The sequence below is a fragment of the Mauremys mutica genome, chromosome 2 (genome assembly GCF_020497125.1).
Source record: "Mauremys mutica isolate MM-2020 ecotype Southern chromosome 2, ASM2049712v1, whole genome shotgun sequence".
NCBI classification, from domain to species: Eukaryota; Metazoa; Chordata; order Testudines; family Geoemydidae; genus Mauremys; species Mauremys mutica.
Window position 1 is genome coordinate 57,882,306 of NC_059073.1, and position 17,827 is coordinate 57,900,132.

Below are 17,827 nucleotides of genomic sequence, written 5' to 3' on the forward strand. Positions count from 1 at the left end.
AGCTTTGAGCAACCTCTTGGGGCTCAGCAAATTCATCAGCCCTCACTTGCTGAGGGATTGCTGGGGCTGGACACATGACTATTATTAATTTTGCCAGTGAGAACATATTTTACTGGAGAGTGGGCAGTTTTCAGTAACATAGGGGACAATCCAACCAGATACTCCCAGTGTTGCAAAGCTCAGACTTGTGCCCAAACCTCCTTTTCACACAGAGTAAATCCTCTCTCTATTTCACGTAAAGCTTGGAGGCTTATGTCACAGGGCAGAGGCCTGTGCTATTTTCCTGACACAGTACAGCTCCCATCCCCCTTTCCAGTTGCCACACAAACGGCCGTTCCAATGGAGACTGCTAAAGCTGGAGCCCGAACCAAGGCCTGTTTTAACTGGACCATGGCTTCCTGCTATTGAGAGTCCCAGTCTCACTCCTTCAACAATTCATGCAGTGGAGGTGCTGCCTTCTCTGAAAATCCCTCAATGAGATCTTGAGAGAAATTAATAATTCCCGGAAAGGATCTAAGAGCAGTTACATCTGTGGGAGCTCGAGTTTAAGGATCAGCTCCACAGCCTGTTGGTCAGGGGAACACCCCTTCTGTCCCAGAGGCACTCCAAGATAATTTACTTGTTGGGAGCACAACTGGGTTTTCTTTGGGCTTACTTTAAATCCAGTTTCCTGAATCTTTTGTAACACCCTGTCCAATACCTCCAGATTCTCTTCCCTGGTCTAAGGATATCATACACATAAGAAATCACACTGTCTCTTTCTGGCATTCCATCCCATATCTTGACTACATGGGAATGACAAATAATAGAGGCATTGCTCCAGCCCATGCGGACCCTGGCAAAACACAAATGCTTCTTTACTATAAGTGTGAATGCACACTTATAGTAACTGTGCCAATGCAAAGGGATACCAAAAAACATTGGTCAAATCTCATATTAAAAACCACTGGGCCCCTCCTACAATGGAAATCATCAGCAGGCTCACCCGATTAAGGGAGTGGAAATCAATTACCAGCCTCAAAGTCCTGTCGTCACCTTTAAGGACCAGCCATAGGGCAGCATTATTGGGAATTGACTGTTCCACTAAAAGCCCTTGGCTTAAGCGCCAGCAGTTTATTGTTTCTTTCAAGCCGCTCCTGCCTCTTTTGAATACCTATACTGGTTCTGGCGTGGGGGATCGGGGCTTGTAACTGGGATTTCTGCATCAATTTTACCACATTCTATTTTATTATCGGTCCACACCTCTCGGTGTTTTCTCTGCAATTACCAGAACTTCTGGAGGTCACTTGTCACTCCAGTTCTTCAGATGCCTTAAGTGCTGCTAGCTGGTAACTCACTGAAATCTCCACTGGCTCCCAGGGTGTGCCAGGAAGCATTTCCCCCAGGACCTTGTTAGCAAAATGAACCAGCATTCTCAATTCCCTTAAAACATCAATTCCCAGGATCCCTTCTCCTCCCAAATCCCTTAAGTCAAATTGCCCTTTTATTTTTCTTTGTCCCACCCAATACAAAATCCTTCTGCAAAAGGGAACAATTCCCCCTGCTACATTAAATCCCTGTAAGGTCTTAACTCCAGCCGGAGATTCAAACCAGATTCTTATTCTGGGTACTCATCAAGGAATAAGTGGCAACTGTATCTAACAACAAATTCTGAGTCTCCTTCAAATTCCACATAAACCGTGAACCTCCTGCATGCATCGGTGTACAAACGTGCCACTATAGGAGAGCTAGGGGCATCCGGCCTCCCTAAGAGGTGCACTCAGGGTCTTCCCTGTGTGCTCAGCTAGCTTTTACAAACGTTCCGCAGTGGACAAGCCATCCGTCTTTTCCTTCAGCTCATATCTTAGGAGCTGTCTCCAAATTTCCACCCACCAGGGATCAGGGGCTCTCCCCCGACTTTTGCAGAGCCTGTCTCCCTTCTCTTTCCTTTCTCCCTTTTAGCTCTCATCTTCCTTTAGAGTCTTATCTGGGAAGGCTATTGCTTTAAACGGGGTTGCTTCATGTGGAGACACAGATCCCCTTATGTCCATAAAAATAAAAGGCAATCTTTGGGCTCAATCCTTCTTTTGTTAATTTACTACTTTTCTCAAAACTGTTTTCAAGGCAGTAATTAGGATCAGTAGCAGAGTTAACATTCCTATTGCTTGGCAACCATATCTTCAAGGACAGTAAAATACTTCAAGCTGTGGCTTAACCCTTAACTTTTAATAAAAAAAAAACACACAAAAGAAAAAAAAAGTGTGTGGGGGGGAAGGAAATGAAAAAGGGCATGTGAAGAATGAAGAAGAGGAAGAGGAGAGGAGAGCGGAAGAGGGGTGTGAAGAACAATTTAGGAAGCACGGGAAACCTAAGCCTAAGAAAAAGTACAGACAGCAACAAATCTAGAAGTGGAGTTCCCTTGGCCAAAGCATCTGGGAACCTATACTCCTGGCCCCTAAACTGGCTCTGAGAGGAGAGTGGGGGATGCCGACACATCTGCCAAAGTGAGACCTAGGGATCCTCACCAGCCACCCCAAGGCTGTGCTCCAATTTAACGGGTCAACCAATTTTCCTGCAACTCTGACCTGGTCAGGAGAGAAGGGCTTGACATCTACTCATTCTTCTCCACCTTGGTTAGCCCCATGGGGACCTATCTCCTCTACTGGGTGTTTACTATGGAAATTATGGGTGGGGGCTTCTGCAGCTCTTCCAGTGTTTCAAGCAAGGGACCATATGGGGACTGAAGGGTCCAAGCTGAAAGGAAAGCTCATAGGGATCATCCCTCTCATAATCATAAGAAGAAGGATACAAGCTGGGGTCTTTCTCTGACCCACGTCCCCTTCCCAGACTACATCTGCCTCGAACCATAGCCACTATTCCCTTCTGCTCTCCCAACCTGGCTCTGAGAACACAACTTTGTCTTTTACATTCTCCATGATCTGCCTGAGTCTTATCCTGGGAATCCTTCAGTAAGGCTGTAACAGTTCCTTCACTCTCTATTGTCTGCTGTTTCAAACCAAATACCTCCTGCTCCAGCCCATCACTCTTTCTGTTTGAACCAGGTTTGTCACGTAGAGCGTGTCTGACTCTGCCTTCAGGTTGGATATCTCCTGGTCTTTCTCAATTTTATCTTTCTTTAACTCCTTTATTTCCTTTTCTTTCCTGACCCTATCCTTCTCTGAGTCCTCCACTCTTGCCTTTAACTGATCTATCTGTTTATCTATTACCATTTGATTACAGAGCTGCAGGAATACTCTGGGGCCGGTGAAGGCTCCAGGCTTCCAAAGACCATTACAATCCTTCTGTACAAAATTGGTCAGGCTGTTTCCCAAAACCATTTCTAACTCTTTCTTTCTTTCTAGTTGTTCTGTTTCCTCACTTGACCAGACTACCAGCCTGAGCCTTGAGTCCCAGTAACAGAATGTATCCATAAATTGACTTGGGGACTACGTCACATGAAATTACATGTTTCTACCCTTCCCACCATCCCCCTCTCTTGGACAGCAAACAAACAGACAAACTGTTTTATACCAATCGTCCACTCCTTTCCACCACTCCTGGCTGGCTTGGAGAAAACCCAGGGTTTTCTGAACCCAAAGCAGTGGTAATTTAACTGTTTCTCTCAAGTCACTCTCAGGAATAAATCAAAGGGGACGCATCCCCTCTGTCTGATAAATTATTGATACAAACCAGAGTGCTTTTACCTAAAATTATTTTTATTAGGTCTTAAGGACACACACGTATGCTGTAGCAGTAGATTTAGAGCATTACAAACATTTATATTTACCCAAAGTCTGAATTGGGTTTGAGTGATCAGCAACCAGCCTTCCAGGACCTTCCTTGGGAGTTCATGTGTCAGCTCCTTGCACAAAGAAAAGCTTCTTTGGACTGCTCTAAAGTGTATCCTTTTGCTTAATCTTTTATAGATAACTTAAATAAAGCACATAACTCACAATGATTCCTATTGGGTCACCAATTCTCCTAGTTTTGTTATCTCTTATCGTCAAAGCATTTCTGGTATTTCTAGTCATAACAACAATAAAACTTATATGTCAGGGGTACTTAAAACCCTGACCAAAATCAGGCCATGTGCTGGCATGATGATTTTAATTTTTCAAATGAATATAATGGGTTTGAAAAGACCTCTGTGGATTTATTGAGAAAACTGAAGTCCTTTGTACATCCATTAAACAAGTATGACAGCAATGCAAATTTTCCCATGGTGCTTTTGCCAGTGCACCTCAACTCTGATCATTCACAACACTTCTAAACATCTTTCAATATTTGGCCCCTTGGCTGATAAAGAGTAAGGTCATGAACAAGAGTAATAGAGTCAGCATTGGCTAGATATGGAATCTGGGAACTAAAGTTGGACTGTGACATAAGTCATTAATTTTATTATCAAAGAAAAATATTGGAAGTAATAAGACCTATGCCTATCATGACTCTGACTTCTTTGTTTGTGTGTTCTTTTTCCTTCCACCCTGACCCTTCAGATTTTTTGTGTCTGATCATATTGTACACTCTGGATACTCTCTCTTCCTATATGTTTGTACACTGTCTAGCCTGACAGGGTCCCATGTCTTATTGGGGCCTTTGGGCACTGCTACAATACATACATTAAATAATATATACCAAATGGCTGGAAGCTGAAGCTGGACACCTTCAGACTGTAAATAGGGTGCACATTTTCAACACTGAACAACATACCACTGGGTATGATGGATTCTCCATCACTGGAAACATTTAGATCAAGATTAGATATTTTTCTAAAAGATATGCTGAAGTTCAAACAGGAGTTGATTCAGGGAAGTCAAGTGGTCAATATCATGCAAGAGGTCAGACTAGATGATCAGAGTGGTTCTTCTGAACTTATAATCTATGAATAAATATAAAGTCTTAGTGCAAACAACAATGGTGGTATTTTGTGACATAGACACCAGACTTTTAGCACCCAGACTAACCCAACCAAGTCATATAACATGAACTATTGAATAGTTGGTGACAAGTTTCAGATGCTCTCACTATCAACCTGGGTCAGATTTAAACCAATGATCTAAAGGTGAAAGATCTTACCGTCACTGGTGTCTAGCAGCAGGAATATGCTAAGGTTGAATGTATGGCTTTATATTATATTCCCATTATATTCATTTGACAAATTAAAATAATCATGCCAGCACATGGCCTGACTTTGGTCAGGGTTTTAAGTACCTTCATATGCATAATATATACATTATAAGATGGTCCTGAATTACATAATCACAAGCTCTTTTCCAGTTAATAGAATATAATATCACAGTATTTTAGAAAAATTGTACAAGGTGCATCTTGCACAGTACATAGGCAATGAGACAAAGCTCTTCAGGCTCTTCATTCTCTGTATAGTTCCCTATAGTTTTCTAAGTGCTATAGAAAGCCCTAAGATAGTTAGAAACTACAGGAATATGACAGCACAATATTTCAGTCTAAGCTATTACACAATCTTGCAAAAGCAGTATTGTACTATATGCATAATCTTTATCATTTCTAAATATTTGTATTTCTAAGTCTGTTCCTTTTTATGAATAGAGAAAATGCAGGAAGTAAATATCCTCTAGTGTGTTCACATGAATCTGGGTTATCTTATATCCTTGCCAAATCCAAAGCATACTTCAAAAGTGATAGCCCCCCCAGAAGACATTGTGTGTAAGGACATGAGTACATCTCAGCCATCTCAAGCTACACGGCATTCAAGTTTTTCTGCATATGTATCAATACAGCCAAACAAACTAGGTTTTTTCATGCTTCAAAATCAGCTGATGTTCTGCACTCAAATGTCTATGATGTTTATCTAACTTGAAATTTAGCACTTTGCCAGCTCAAGAAATGACACACTTCTACACAAAGTTATTCTTACCTGAGGATATATGGGTCGCCTCCCTGGTTCAGCTACCCCATATACATAGAATTGACAGACCAAATTGTCTCCTCTGCAGAAAGTACCCACCTAAAGGACTGGAAACTCCACCAGGCTCCCCAGCTTGCAGTTTTCCTTGGCAGCGTTCCCTGTGGGATAGTGGTGTGTGCTAGCTGGTGGAGCAAACAGAGGGGTTTCCTTTTGTATATTTTCACATTTTATAATAGCAAAAATGGGCTTTTCCTGATTACTAATGATTGTCTGGGGTAATACCCTCCACACCCTGTCATCAAATTCTGGGCACAGGGCCTTAGCTGGTGTAAATTGGTGTAGTGCTGTTGACGTCAACGATTGATGAATTGGCCCAAGGTTTGTAACTGCCTGGAAACACTGTCCTTGTTAGACTCTCCAGCTTAATTTACAGTTCATTTATAGCAGAATTTTGCAACATAGCGGGGCTGACCAGGATGGGTGGAGAAAGCTGTAGCAGCCCAGATCCACCAGGGTATGTGCTGCAAACATGCTGCCTCATCTACTGGAAAAGTTCCAGGCAGCTATAATGAGAGTTGTGTCATAAAGATAAGTCACCCACTCACCCTCCTTCCCTGCTCTCCTTAGGGGCCTGTCACAGGGTGGCTGGCCCTTTAAGAGGAAATGTGACAATATCACCTCGCCTCTTCAGATGGGTAATAATGAACAAGATAATGAAATCATCATAGGCTTAATTTAGGCCAGGTGTGGGGATATAAGGGAGCATGGGACAGACTTCTGGAGTAGTCCTTGAGAGGGGGAGCTTGAATAGAAGCTGGTAACATGCCAGCTAAGAGAGTAGGGAGTGCTAAATATGACAGAAGCCTGGAGAGCTACAGCTGGCTGAAATAAAGCAGCTGTGGGTGAGTGCTACAGGGAATAACAGGACAAGTTTGAACTGAACCCAACTCCAGGAAGGAGGGCTAGGGGATTCAGTTTCAAGGAGAGAACTGTGGAATCAGTGGCCAGCTGGGCAAAGCTGGTGTGGAGTATTAATGTGTGTAAGGACTAAATAAATTGGATCCTGGAAGGAGAGTGTTTTAACTATCATTGGATTGTGATGGTGAATTATTGAGGAGCTCCCAAGAGCAGGGCATGTGCAAGGATGTTTCGCGCCCTAGGCGAAACTTCCACCTTGCGCCCTCCCCCATCCCCAAGCCCCCACCCTGAGCCCCCCCCCCGCAGCAGCTCCCCCCCTCCGCCCTGGGGTTCCGCCCTGAGGCGCCCCCCCATGCGGCAGCTCCCCACCCCCCCTCCGCCCTGAGGCACCCGCCTACCCCAGCTCACCCCTGCCCTACTCTCATTGTGGCGCCGCAAGCCTGGGAGGCGGGAGAAGTGAAGCAGCTCACCCCTGCTCCGCCTCCTCCCCGAGCATGCCGTCGCTGCTTCACTTCTCCTGCCTCCCAGGCTTGCGGCGCCAATCAGCTTAGGTGCCGCAAGCCTGAGAGGCAGAAGTGAAGCAGCCACGGCGTGTTCGGGGAGGAGACGGGGCAGGGGTGAGCTGAGGCGGGGAGTTCCCCTGCATGCCACCCCCCCACCCCCTTACTTGCTGCAGGCGGCCTTCCCCGCGCTCTCCTGCCCCAGCTCCCTCTGCCTAAATGCTGGCGGCGACCAGGGCGGCCGAAGATCCGGCCACCACGGTCGCTGCCGAAGAAAATGCCGCCCCCCAAATCCTAGTGCCCTAGGCGACTGCCTAGGTTGCCTAAATGGTTGCACCAGCCCTGCCCAGGAGAGAAGGGAAAAAGAGGAAGAGTGCTGAAGAGCCACCTGAGGCTGCAAGGGGTGCTTGGGACACAACTGCCCTGTTATAGAGCTACTCATAAGGCTCGTTACAGGAGCCACTCATATACGGGTGGCAGTCCCTCCCCCTGCAGACCAAGCTTTTCTTCTCTGCTTCCTTGGTATTCAGCTCAGGCTTGGGTGGCATCAGTGGTGCCCTGCCTCACGTAGCCTTCTGGTGAATGGGGAGGGGGATTAGAGAAAACAGAGAGGGGAGAGAAGAGTCAGTAAAATCACACAGAAGAGCAAAAAGTTGACCAGAAGGAAAGCGACAGAAAGAACAGATAGAAAAAAGGAGGGGTGACAGCAACTGTGGGGGTTGGAGGAATTCACCTCACAATCGATCACAATGAGGGGCTCTAACAAAAATCCCACCAAGATTATTACAAATAATGACTTTTGCCAATTGTCAGCTCTTCAAACCAGAACCTTGAGTCTGAAAGCAAAGCTGAGTTCTTTGTGGCCCAGAGATTGTGATCATCATCAGTAAATATTCATAGAACCATAGAAGATTAGGGTTGGAAGGGACCTCAGAAGGTCATCTAGTCCAACCCCCTACTCAAAGCAGGACCAATCCCCAGACAGATTTTTATCCCAGTTCCCTAAATGGCCCCCTCAAGGATTGAACTCATAATGTGGGGTTTAAGCAGGCCAATGCTCAAACAACTGAGTTATCCCTCCCCCCATCAGAACTTAATGAACAATTCTGCTGATGAAATGAAAGCCAGAAAAGACTCCATTTCATTCTTCCATAGCTGCATGGGTTCTGTAGGGTTTATGAAAAAAATAAGTATTAAAACCTTAAATTTGTAAGAACTATAAGCAGATATTACCAGGAATATTTCTTGTTTGGACCTCTTTGCACTAGTGAAATTCCATTAGTAAAAGATTAAACACATATAAAGGAAGTAGATGGGTTGAGTAAAGTGGTGGCCTTTTTTAGAAAGTCAGTTTCCTGATACAGAATGGACTATAAAGAAGCCTAATCCCATATATCCTGATTGTGACTTTCCAAACCAACCAGAGGAATTATCCTTACAATTTCCAGTATAATTGATGGGAGCTATGCAGCTAAATCACCTAGCCAGCTTTTAAAACCTCAACCTCTTTCTATAGCCATGTCCTACAAACCATTTGCAATGTTTCGGTCAGCAACAAAAGTAAACTTTATTTAGCTGGTGTTTTTCTTCTTGAGCTAGGACAAACATACATTTTCTGTGGGGGAAAAAAACAAAGATTGCCAATTTTACAGTTACTATGTAAATTAATTTTATTCAAAACTGATTAAAAAACTAACAAGGCTTGCCTAACTACATGAGGTAGTACATGTAGCAAAACAAAGGACAGAAAATAATACTCTGAAATAAGAAGAATACCAATAAGTTTACAAGTTAGAAAGAAATAATAAATTCATCAGCAGAAACAAAAACACCAAAAATAAAGTTCAACAGCTTTTCAGTCTTAAAGCACAATACACTTTTCATAGAAAGAAACATAGTATCACCATTATATTTTCTTCATATACCATAATATGGTAAAATTAATGCACAAGGCTATTCACCATAAATGAATTAAAAGGAAATGGTGAGGCAATAAATGAGTTAATCTTCATTAGGTTCCATACCGCTATACGTCCTGGCCTGCAGGAGTATCCGCCAGGTTGTGAGAAGTAAGGGAGATTGTCCTTGTTACCATTTTCTTAACAGTGTAGAGATTGTGTTGACTGTTCACCCGCAAATCTATGTGTAGTACACAGATACCATGTACAGTTTAAGGCCTGAAACTTGCAATTACTTATGCATGTGGTTAACTTTATTCCCATGAGGAAGCCCACTGAACTCAATGAAACTGGTCAGAGGCTTAAAGTATAGCTTGTGTGAGTTTGCAGAATCGGAAACTCAATCCTTTCAGTTTATTCCTCCTCTCAGTGTGAAAATGATCTTTTAGTGTCTGGTTATTTGAATTGACCGAGTAACCAACATCCAATAACAGTGTGTTTATTATCAAATTTAATTTAGAAAATAAAGAAAATGTAAATTGACCATTCTTAACAAAAAAATGTTTTTTCAAAGGAACACATTTTAATGGGTGTCTCCATTTCCTATTTTTAAAAACATCTGATATTTGTCTAATAATTAGTGTAAAGTATAAAACAATCCAGCTCTTCTTTCAGGTTGGTTAATGCTAGAGTAAATCACAAAAAGGTGTTATACTTCTGACTTACAGGCATGATTTATTGTGTCAATTTATTGGGATGGCTATTTTTTAATGTAAATTGGATACAAAAATCACTGGTCTATCCATGGTATAGTTTTTAAGTTATTGTTAGTGGCATACATAAAGCACCGTATAATATATGTATTCAGATAAAAAATGTAGAACATTTATGAGATTTGAATTAACTGTATAGGAAGAACTGCTAAGAAAATATAGCAATATTTAACACAGGATTCAAAAATTGTGATATATCATTGTAGTTTTTCAAATGCATTTTCTCCCATGTTTAATTTTACAGATTTTTCTCCATTAAGATGTACATGAAGCTGAAAGTCTTTTGGCGGAAAATAGTTGATATCTTCTGTACAATAACGTTACAGCTTTATACAAACTTTAGGAAGTATACTAAGTGATCTTTATTATCCTCTTCCAAGTGCTCTGGTTGCAGTTTATTTTGTTTTTTTACACTTTAGTAACTGGACTCAGACAACGGCAAATATTCTGAAAGCCTTGCCTCCTGGAGGATTCTGTAAACTGCAAAATAAAACAATCCCAGAGGTTATTTATAAGACGACAACACTCCAATGCACTCTTAGGAACTGATGCAAGCCCTCTGAGTCCAGAACTCTCATTGACTGGGCTCTTAGGCACTGATCCTGCAAATTATTTTGTGCAGGAGGAATGCTGGTACCTGTGCCAACTGATGCCGTGGCAGAGTCAGGCCATAATTCGCTATATGACATATAGCAAGTAGGTTTTAGAGAATCCTGAATAAGGGCCTACTTCTGTTCTTCTTGAAGTCAATGGCGAAGTTGCTATATAACCCTGCTAATCATTTCAATGGGAGCAGGATTGGGTTAATTTATCAGAATGATAGAACTTTCTGCCAGAAATAAAGTAATCTATAACAATAGTTCTACCACTGATGCTCTTTACTTCAAAAGAAATGCTTATTAACAAAACAAATAAAGCAAATACTAATATTTAGGGGAAAGCCTTGAATGTGTCAATTATTTCTAGTCAATTATTACAGAACCTGAGGTACAACTTATGGAATTAATGCTGTTTTGTAAACATTAGCAATAGCAGAACTGCTTAGTTTTGCTGTTCTTTCAACCACACAGCTGAACAGTGTCATGGTTCTGCAGGACAAACTGCAGGTTCCTTAGGACAAACAGTCCCGAGTCAGATGGCACACTGGAGCCATCATCTTGGCTTCTTTCCATTTGAAACTGGTTGCTGTGCAACTGCTATACGTGCTTTGAAATGTTAGTTTTTAGTTTATAAATGCCTCTCACCTGGGGATATGGATTAACAATGCAGGTTCTTCTATGTTCTTAAATACCTGCCGCATCGTTTACATGGACCACACAACTGATATCTATTTACTTTAATATACTGTTAAAAGGCTGCAATGGGTTAATAGTGCCCAAATAGCATTTTTTTCTGCATACATAAAATCCAGGCAATTAATCAGATACAAATCACAGTTAGACTGGGGCAAAATTTTTCAGACATATTGTTTATTTACCATAAAATGAAGTTTTAGTTGACCCCAAAATTGTCACTAATTTGACAAATTCACAGAATAGTTTTAGGCAAACTTATTTTTGGGGGGGACTTAGGTGCCATTCATAAAATTGGAAGGGAGGCATTACCCACTTTATAACCCAATGGCTAGGGCACTTAGCTGAGCTATGGGAGACCTGAATTCAAACACCCTCTCCATAGGAAGAAGGGATTATGAACTTGGGTCTCCCACATCCCAAGTGAGTGGTATAGCTGAGTGCTGTAGTCCCTGGGCTATGGAAGATTCTTGGGGGGGGAAGGGGGGGGAGAAGGCTCTCTTAATCTCATCTAGTGGAGCTGTTCCACTATGTATAAATAATTAGTGCTTGAAGCAGGGACATGAATTTGGGCCTCCCAATTGAGTACCCTTACCACCAGGCTACACAATCATTCTCGCTTTTTCCTCTTTTCCACATGCATGTAATTCTTGTGTAAGGGATGATCTGGCACACTGTTTGCAGCTCCAGAGTTCACAATTAACTTCATGACTGTGGGATGGGATGTACCAAGAATATTGTAAAGTCAAAATTTTGTTCTACTAGAACCTGGAAAAATATTTCAGAGCTTCAAATTAACTGGAAATATTTCATCACAGAAGGTACTATATAATGGTAAGTGATTTTAAAAGACTCAGATACACATCTGTATATCTTAGGAAATCATGTTATATGTTAATCTGTTGTCCGTATCATTTGTAGACTATGCTCATTGATAAAAAGATATGCAAAAAGTTAATGGCCATTCATATAATCCACCCTCAATAAGAGGGTGCCATATAAACAGGAAGTACTGGACCATTCCAAACCCCACTCACCTAGACTGAATGAATCACTAATCTAAAAAATGCAAAAGGAGGCAAAGGTCATTTTCTTAGCAAACATAGCATTATTTGCCACAGGATCAATACACAAGAGAGTTGTTTTGATTTATAAGCGGCTTTTTAGGGTTATGATTTATGAGCTTAGAGGAGACAAGCAGTTCTGGTACCGCAGCTTCTCCAGTCGTTGTGACTCTTACACAACCCTGTAAATCACCCATGTTAGCCTATTTATTTAGCTTTCAAGCACACACACGCACCCCTTAACCTCACCACACACAGAGATTTAGTGCAAGAATCTGAAAATGATGGCATGCATTACTAGGAGAAGGGAAAACTACAGTCTTTTAAACTGAGCATTTTACCTTTCTGAAAATATTCCATTTTGAAAGGAGGCGATGTACACCTTCCTTTTATCTACTGGCATAACATCAACATAGCCTCCTTGATTGCGAACTACTCCAGCATGTACCGCTGTCCGACAGATACTAGACACCTGAGAAAAGAGCAGAAGAGGGGTTTTTTGAATTAGTTCTATTATGTTTTTCATTAACTTTTAGATTTAAAAAATAATAATAAATAAGCATATCCATGGCTCTAGATACCTTATCATAATTAATCATATAATAAATGCAATTAAATTAATCCTCAGCAGCACTGAAATATATTCCACAGGAACTCATCTGGCTGGACAGCAGGACACCAGCCCCCTCCATCAACTGGAAGCAAGCCCCGTTAGCTTTGTCCAGAGAACAAGGTATCTTTTGCCATGTCTGGAAAGTCACCAAATTCAGGATATTTAGGACCAAGGTGTAAAAGGAGCCTCCCCCTCACTTTTATAATGAGAGGGATCCAGCTCAAGTGCCCCTGCTGGCTGCCGCTGTGACAACATCACACTCAGACAGTCTGTCCTCAATAAGAATTAATGGTTGTGCCATAAAAAAACAGCAAGAGAGGTGATCCCTTGGGTAGGCCAGTTCCAGGGCTTTAAAGTTCATAACCAATACCATAAACTCCAGCCAGAGACCAATGGACAGCAAGTCTCCCAGAAAGATGCCCCATTCAATAAGTGCCAGCTTCAGTCTCCAAATGTTTTTAAGGGCCCTATGTAGAGCATGTTGCAATAGTCTAACCTTGAGAGGTAACAAAAGCCTGGATAACAGTGGTAAGGTCTGCATCTGAAATCACTCCTAAATTGCAAACACTAATGACAGATATACTCCTTCCATCAAAATGGATGGTGTTCCCTCTGCTAGCTCATCTTGCTCTTTCCCCAAACCACCATCATCACCTCAGTCTTGCCTGGATTGTGCTTCAGAGTGCTCTCATGCATGCCCAAATCTCAACTAGACATTGACTGAGGAGCTGAACTACTTCATCTCAATCAGATGATAGAGAGACAGAGGTAGGTGCCAACCACATATTGAAAACTCTGAACCAGATGCCTCATCATTACCAGCCCCATATTTACAGAAATGGAGGGGAGACAGAATGGTACTCTGCATTTGAGAACTCTTTGGGAAGAGGAGCAATTGCCTACAACTACCTGTAGAGAACTCCCTGAGAGAAAATGAACAATGCCACTGAAGACCGGCTCCATCTACTGCCATGAGATCGGCAGGTGAGTTAACAGCACTTCAAGATCAATGGTATAGAATAGTATAGAATAATCTATAACCATCTGCATGTACATACTGGTGTTTTGCCAACACCAGGATATACTTAGATTAGTGAAGGACTACTGAAGGGAAACCGATGTGGTGTTTTGCAAGAGGAAGCTGAAGCCACCACCACATCGGTTTCCCTTCACCAGTCCTTCATTTTGTTTTAATGTATCAAAGTGATATGAAACAGGATAATGCTGAGGGATCAGATATGTTAAACTAAGAATTGAATGTATACATTTAAACCCATATTCCCAAAAGCCCAGCTTATAAATATGCACCCACAAAATCCTGTATTTGTCCCTAAATAGTATTTGCACAGATTTATAGCATTCTAGGAAGATTTACTCCTTTAAGCCAGTTTGAGAAATATCATTGACTGGTTTGAGTCAATCTTGTTTGCAGTTATTCCTATATTGAGCTTCTAATTCCCCATACTGCTTTATAACAGAATTTGCCCATAATATTAATCTGTAGCTGGACCTGAACTGCATGTCCTCTTACTGCAAAGAAAGTTCTGACAGTACATTCCTAAAGAACCTTGAATCATGTGGGGACCAATCCTGCAAACCTTACACAGGCAAAGTTCTCAGTGAAGTCAATGGGAATTCTGTCTCAGTAATATCTGCAGAACTGGGTCATTAATGTGCTCTCATGAAACTGCCCAACTCTGATGATTTACATACTTATTTATTTTAAATAAAGTGCACAGAAGAGTAGTCAATTACTCAGAGAATTGGTAATCTCTCTTTTTAATTACTTAAAACTTTTAATAACAATGCAATTTTCAGCAAACTGCAGATATAGTGAAACTCCATTTATACTGTAGAAGATAAGTCTTTATTTGTTTCAATGCACAGCTCTGTGCAATTTGCAACTCCAGGTACAGGGAATCTCCATTTATAACCAAGCTTTTTTGTAAAGAAGAAGAAAAAAAGTCTTCACTGTAAGAGGATTCCACAGAATCAACATTAAAAACGTAACCAGTATAAATATCAACATTAAAAGACCAGTTTAAACAAGGCTTGCATTACCTTCCAGCTATAATTGGAATAACATATATCTGTAACTGTAGTTATTTTGTAATCTAAATGCTATTGCTATATAAAATACAGGAATTCAAAATAGCAATTATTTTCCAACTCCTATTCCAACCACTGAAGTTGCCAGTGTCACTGTTATATTGTCAGTCCATTAATGTCACAACATTTCTGAGAATATAACTTTGACAAAGTTTATCCAAAGGCCCTTCTAATCTTTCCTCCTCAGAATGATTGACTGCAGCTCTTAAACAAGCCAGAGGAGATACAGTTTATACTATTCAGTACTTTTCTTTCCTTCCTCCCTAACAGCCTTAGGATTTTGCTGTATTCCCAACCTGGCAGCCAGTGAGCAAGAGACTAATTTTAATTATTTAGGGCTATTGCTGCTCCTAAATATTAATATTATGGTAGTGCCCAAAGACCCCAGTTAGGATTGGGGTCCCATTGTGCTGGGTGTCATACAGAAGAAGAGAGACAATCCTTGTACTGAAGGATTTACAATCTAAAGACACAAATGAAGGGTAGGGGATATGAATGCAATGTTCCACAATGAGTATGGTGCAAATGAGTATGGTGAAGAATTGGCCCAGGTAGTCACACGTATTTTAAGAAGTTCATTTTCTTGTTTGTTTTTAATTGGCATTAGAGGAAGTGAGTAGGAAAAGGAAAGAAGAGGAAGAGGAAAGGCCACAGCTTGTCACCTGTCTAAGCATGACAAGCAGGCTGAATTTTGTAGGCATCATAGCAGAGGTGAATGCTCCAGAAGGATCTGAAGGAAGATAATGGCTGCTTGGATTTTATCAGTGTGTTTTTCCCTAAGCAAAAGGGACAGTGTGGGAGAAAGCGTGGAGGTGTTTAAGGGAGAAGCTGAAGGGTGGATGGTAAAGGTTAGGAACACTGGCAGAGCTGACATCACAATAGGTTACTAGATCAAAAAGGTGGAATGGGGATATGATATTTGGGGTGTTAAAAATATAGACAAGACGCTTATACAGTGAGAAGAGGAAGCCAGTGGGAGACTCAAAGGAGGGGTTTATGTGGTAAGAATAATGAGTCAAGAAGTTGGTTTTAGCAGCAGCTAAAGCTGCTAAAGCTGAATAGACTTGAGAGATGCAAATATGCAGTAGTTAAGACCAGAAAACAGGAGGTTACAGTAGTGAAGACATGGGATGAGGGCTTGGATGAGGAGATTGGTTACCCTGATGTCCTGGCCTGCTCTGTGGGCTGATGCAAGAGGTGAGGATATGGGACAAATGTATAAAGTTTTCTAAACGAAGTGTCATTTAATTCTGGGTGTTAACTGGATCTTCAGTCTTAGTTCTTAACTAATTTTTGTATTGAAGTAATTTATTTTAAATAGGAGGATGTTTTCTATTTTGAAGGGTCAGACCATCTAACATCTTGTCCAGCCTTTCTTGGGTAAACATTTTGGGTGAATTCCTGGCCATATTGAAGTCAATGGCAATATTCCCATTGATTTCAGTGGGGCCAGGATTTCACCCCCACAGGTTTACTTTCTGTTTCTAAATATTACTTAGCAAGTCATTTTATTAGCAGCCTTAAAGGCATACCTCTCCTTGGAAGTCTCCATCAGTAGCTTTGAGCTGTTAATTTAATTCAGATATTATCTCAGCCAAAACATATATAAGGCAACATCATGCATTTTTAAAGTAACAAACATTTCATACAGCATTACATGACCTTGCTTTATCGGTGTGCAGTGAACTCTCTGATATTTGTCAGTATTTAACAGGTCACAGAATCTGAATACCAAGCTGCTTAATCCTTCTTTTGCTACTCAGCAAAATACCACAGCATACCATTACTCTGCAAAGGCACTTTACCCACAAGCTTCCCTTTCACAAATAGCAATTGTTCTGAATGTTATTCATAACAGATAGTATTGCTAATAGTTCTGTTTTTCTCTCAGTATTTTACACTGTTCCACAGCAGAATGCTATGGACAATTATTCAAAGATATTAGGAAAAGTATTTCCATGTAGTTAATTGAAGCAAAAGCATTTATAAATATGAGCCAGATCCTGAGCTAGTGTAAATTGGCATAGCTCCATTAATTTCTGTAGTCAATGGAGTTGGGCTGATTTACTTCAGCTGAGGATCTGGCCCACTTTTTAACATTTGTGATTGACTCAAAAATATTACCACAGGATTTCTATCATAAGAGATTATTCTCAGGGCAGTGATGCCTAGAATGAAAATAAGACGATGAAACAGGAATTTGCTAAGAGTTTATTTTGAGAGAAGATATGTGGGATGTAGCTAAGAACACACACTGATTCATCATTGTCAATGGAGTGATACCAGGCATCAAATCTTTTATCAAAACAAATTCTAAGTGTGAAACAAGTGATAACTTGGCAACTTCAAAAGTGTCTCTTTATTCTGTAGGTGTATTTGGTGTTCGGAATCAGGGACTAATAGCAGTGACAAAAGCCAGTCACTGTACAAATAGGTGCTTCAAAAGCATCTCCAGAAAGCTTTGACAATTCACCTCAGTCATCATCTGACTCAGTTTCCTGCAAATCTTACACCTTTTGCAAACACCAAAGTCAACTTTGAAAACTGTTTGTTCAAGTGTAAATACTGTTAAAAAGTTCTGTGGCATAAGGCATAATATCGAAATGCCAGAAATAAGGTTCTAAACCTTAGATAATTGGAATAGGAGAACCTGAAAGTATGGACTTCTTGCTCCCATGAGTGGAAGGCAGGAAGTTGTTGGGTGGTCTACCAAGAGGACAAAACATTGCCATGTGGACAGTTTGCATTGCTGGGCCAGCAGGGATCTGGTAGTGTGTGCAGGCCCCTAGCAGAG

The 17,827-nt window shown here is 41.2% G+C and overlaps 1 protein-coding gene across 1 annotated transcript in view; it reads right to left on the reverse strand.

Annotated features, from left to right (window-relative positions):
- Positions 1 to 8,870: 8,870 nt before the first annotated feature.
- Positions 8,871 to 17,827, reverse strand: part of CRISPLD1 (cysteine rich secretory protein LCCL domain containing 1) — a 56,718-nt gene continuing 47,761 nt past the window's right edge. The window contains exons 14-15 of the mRNA XM_045003112.1: positions 12,653 to 12,783; positions 8,871 to 10,435 (exon numbers count right to left, since the gene is read on the reverse strand). Coding sequence (XP_044859047.1) covers positions 10,384 to 10,435; positions 12,653 to 12,783 — 183 coding nt within the window. The 3' untranslated portion in view covers positions 8,871 to 10,383. The remainder of the gene's footprint in view (positions 10,436 to 12,652; positions 12,784 to 17,827) is intronic.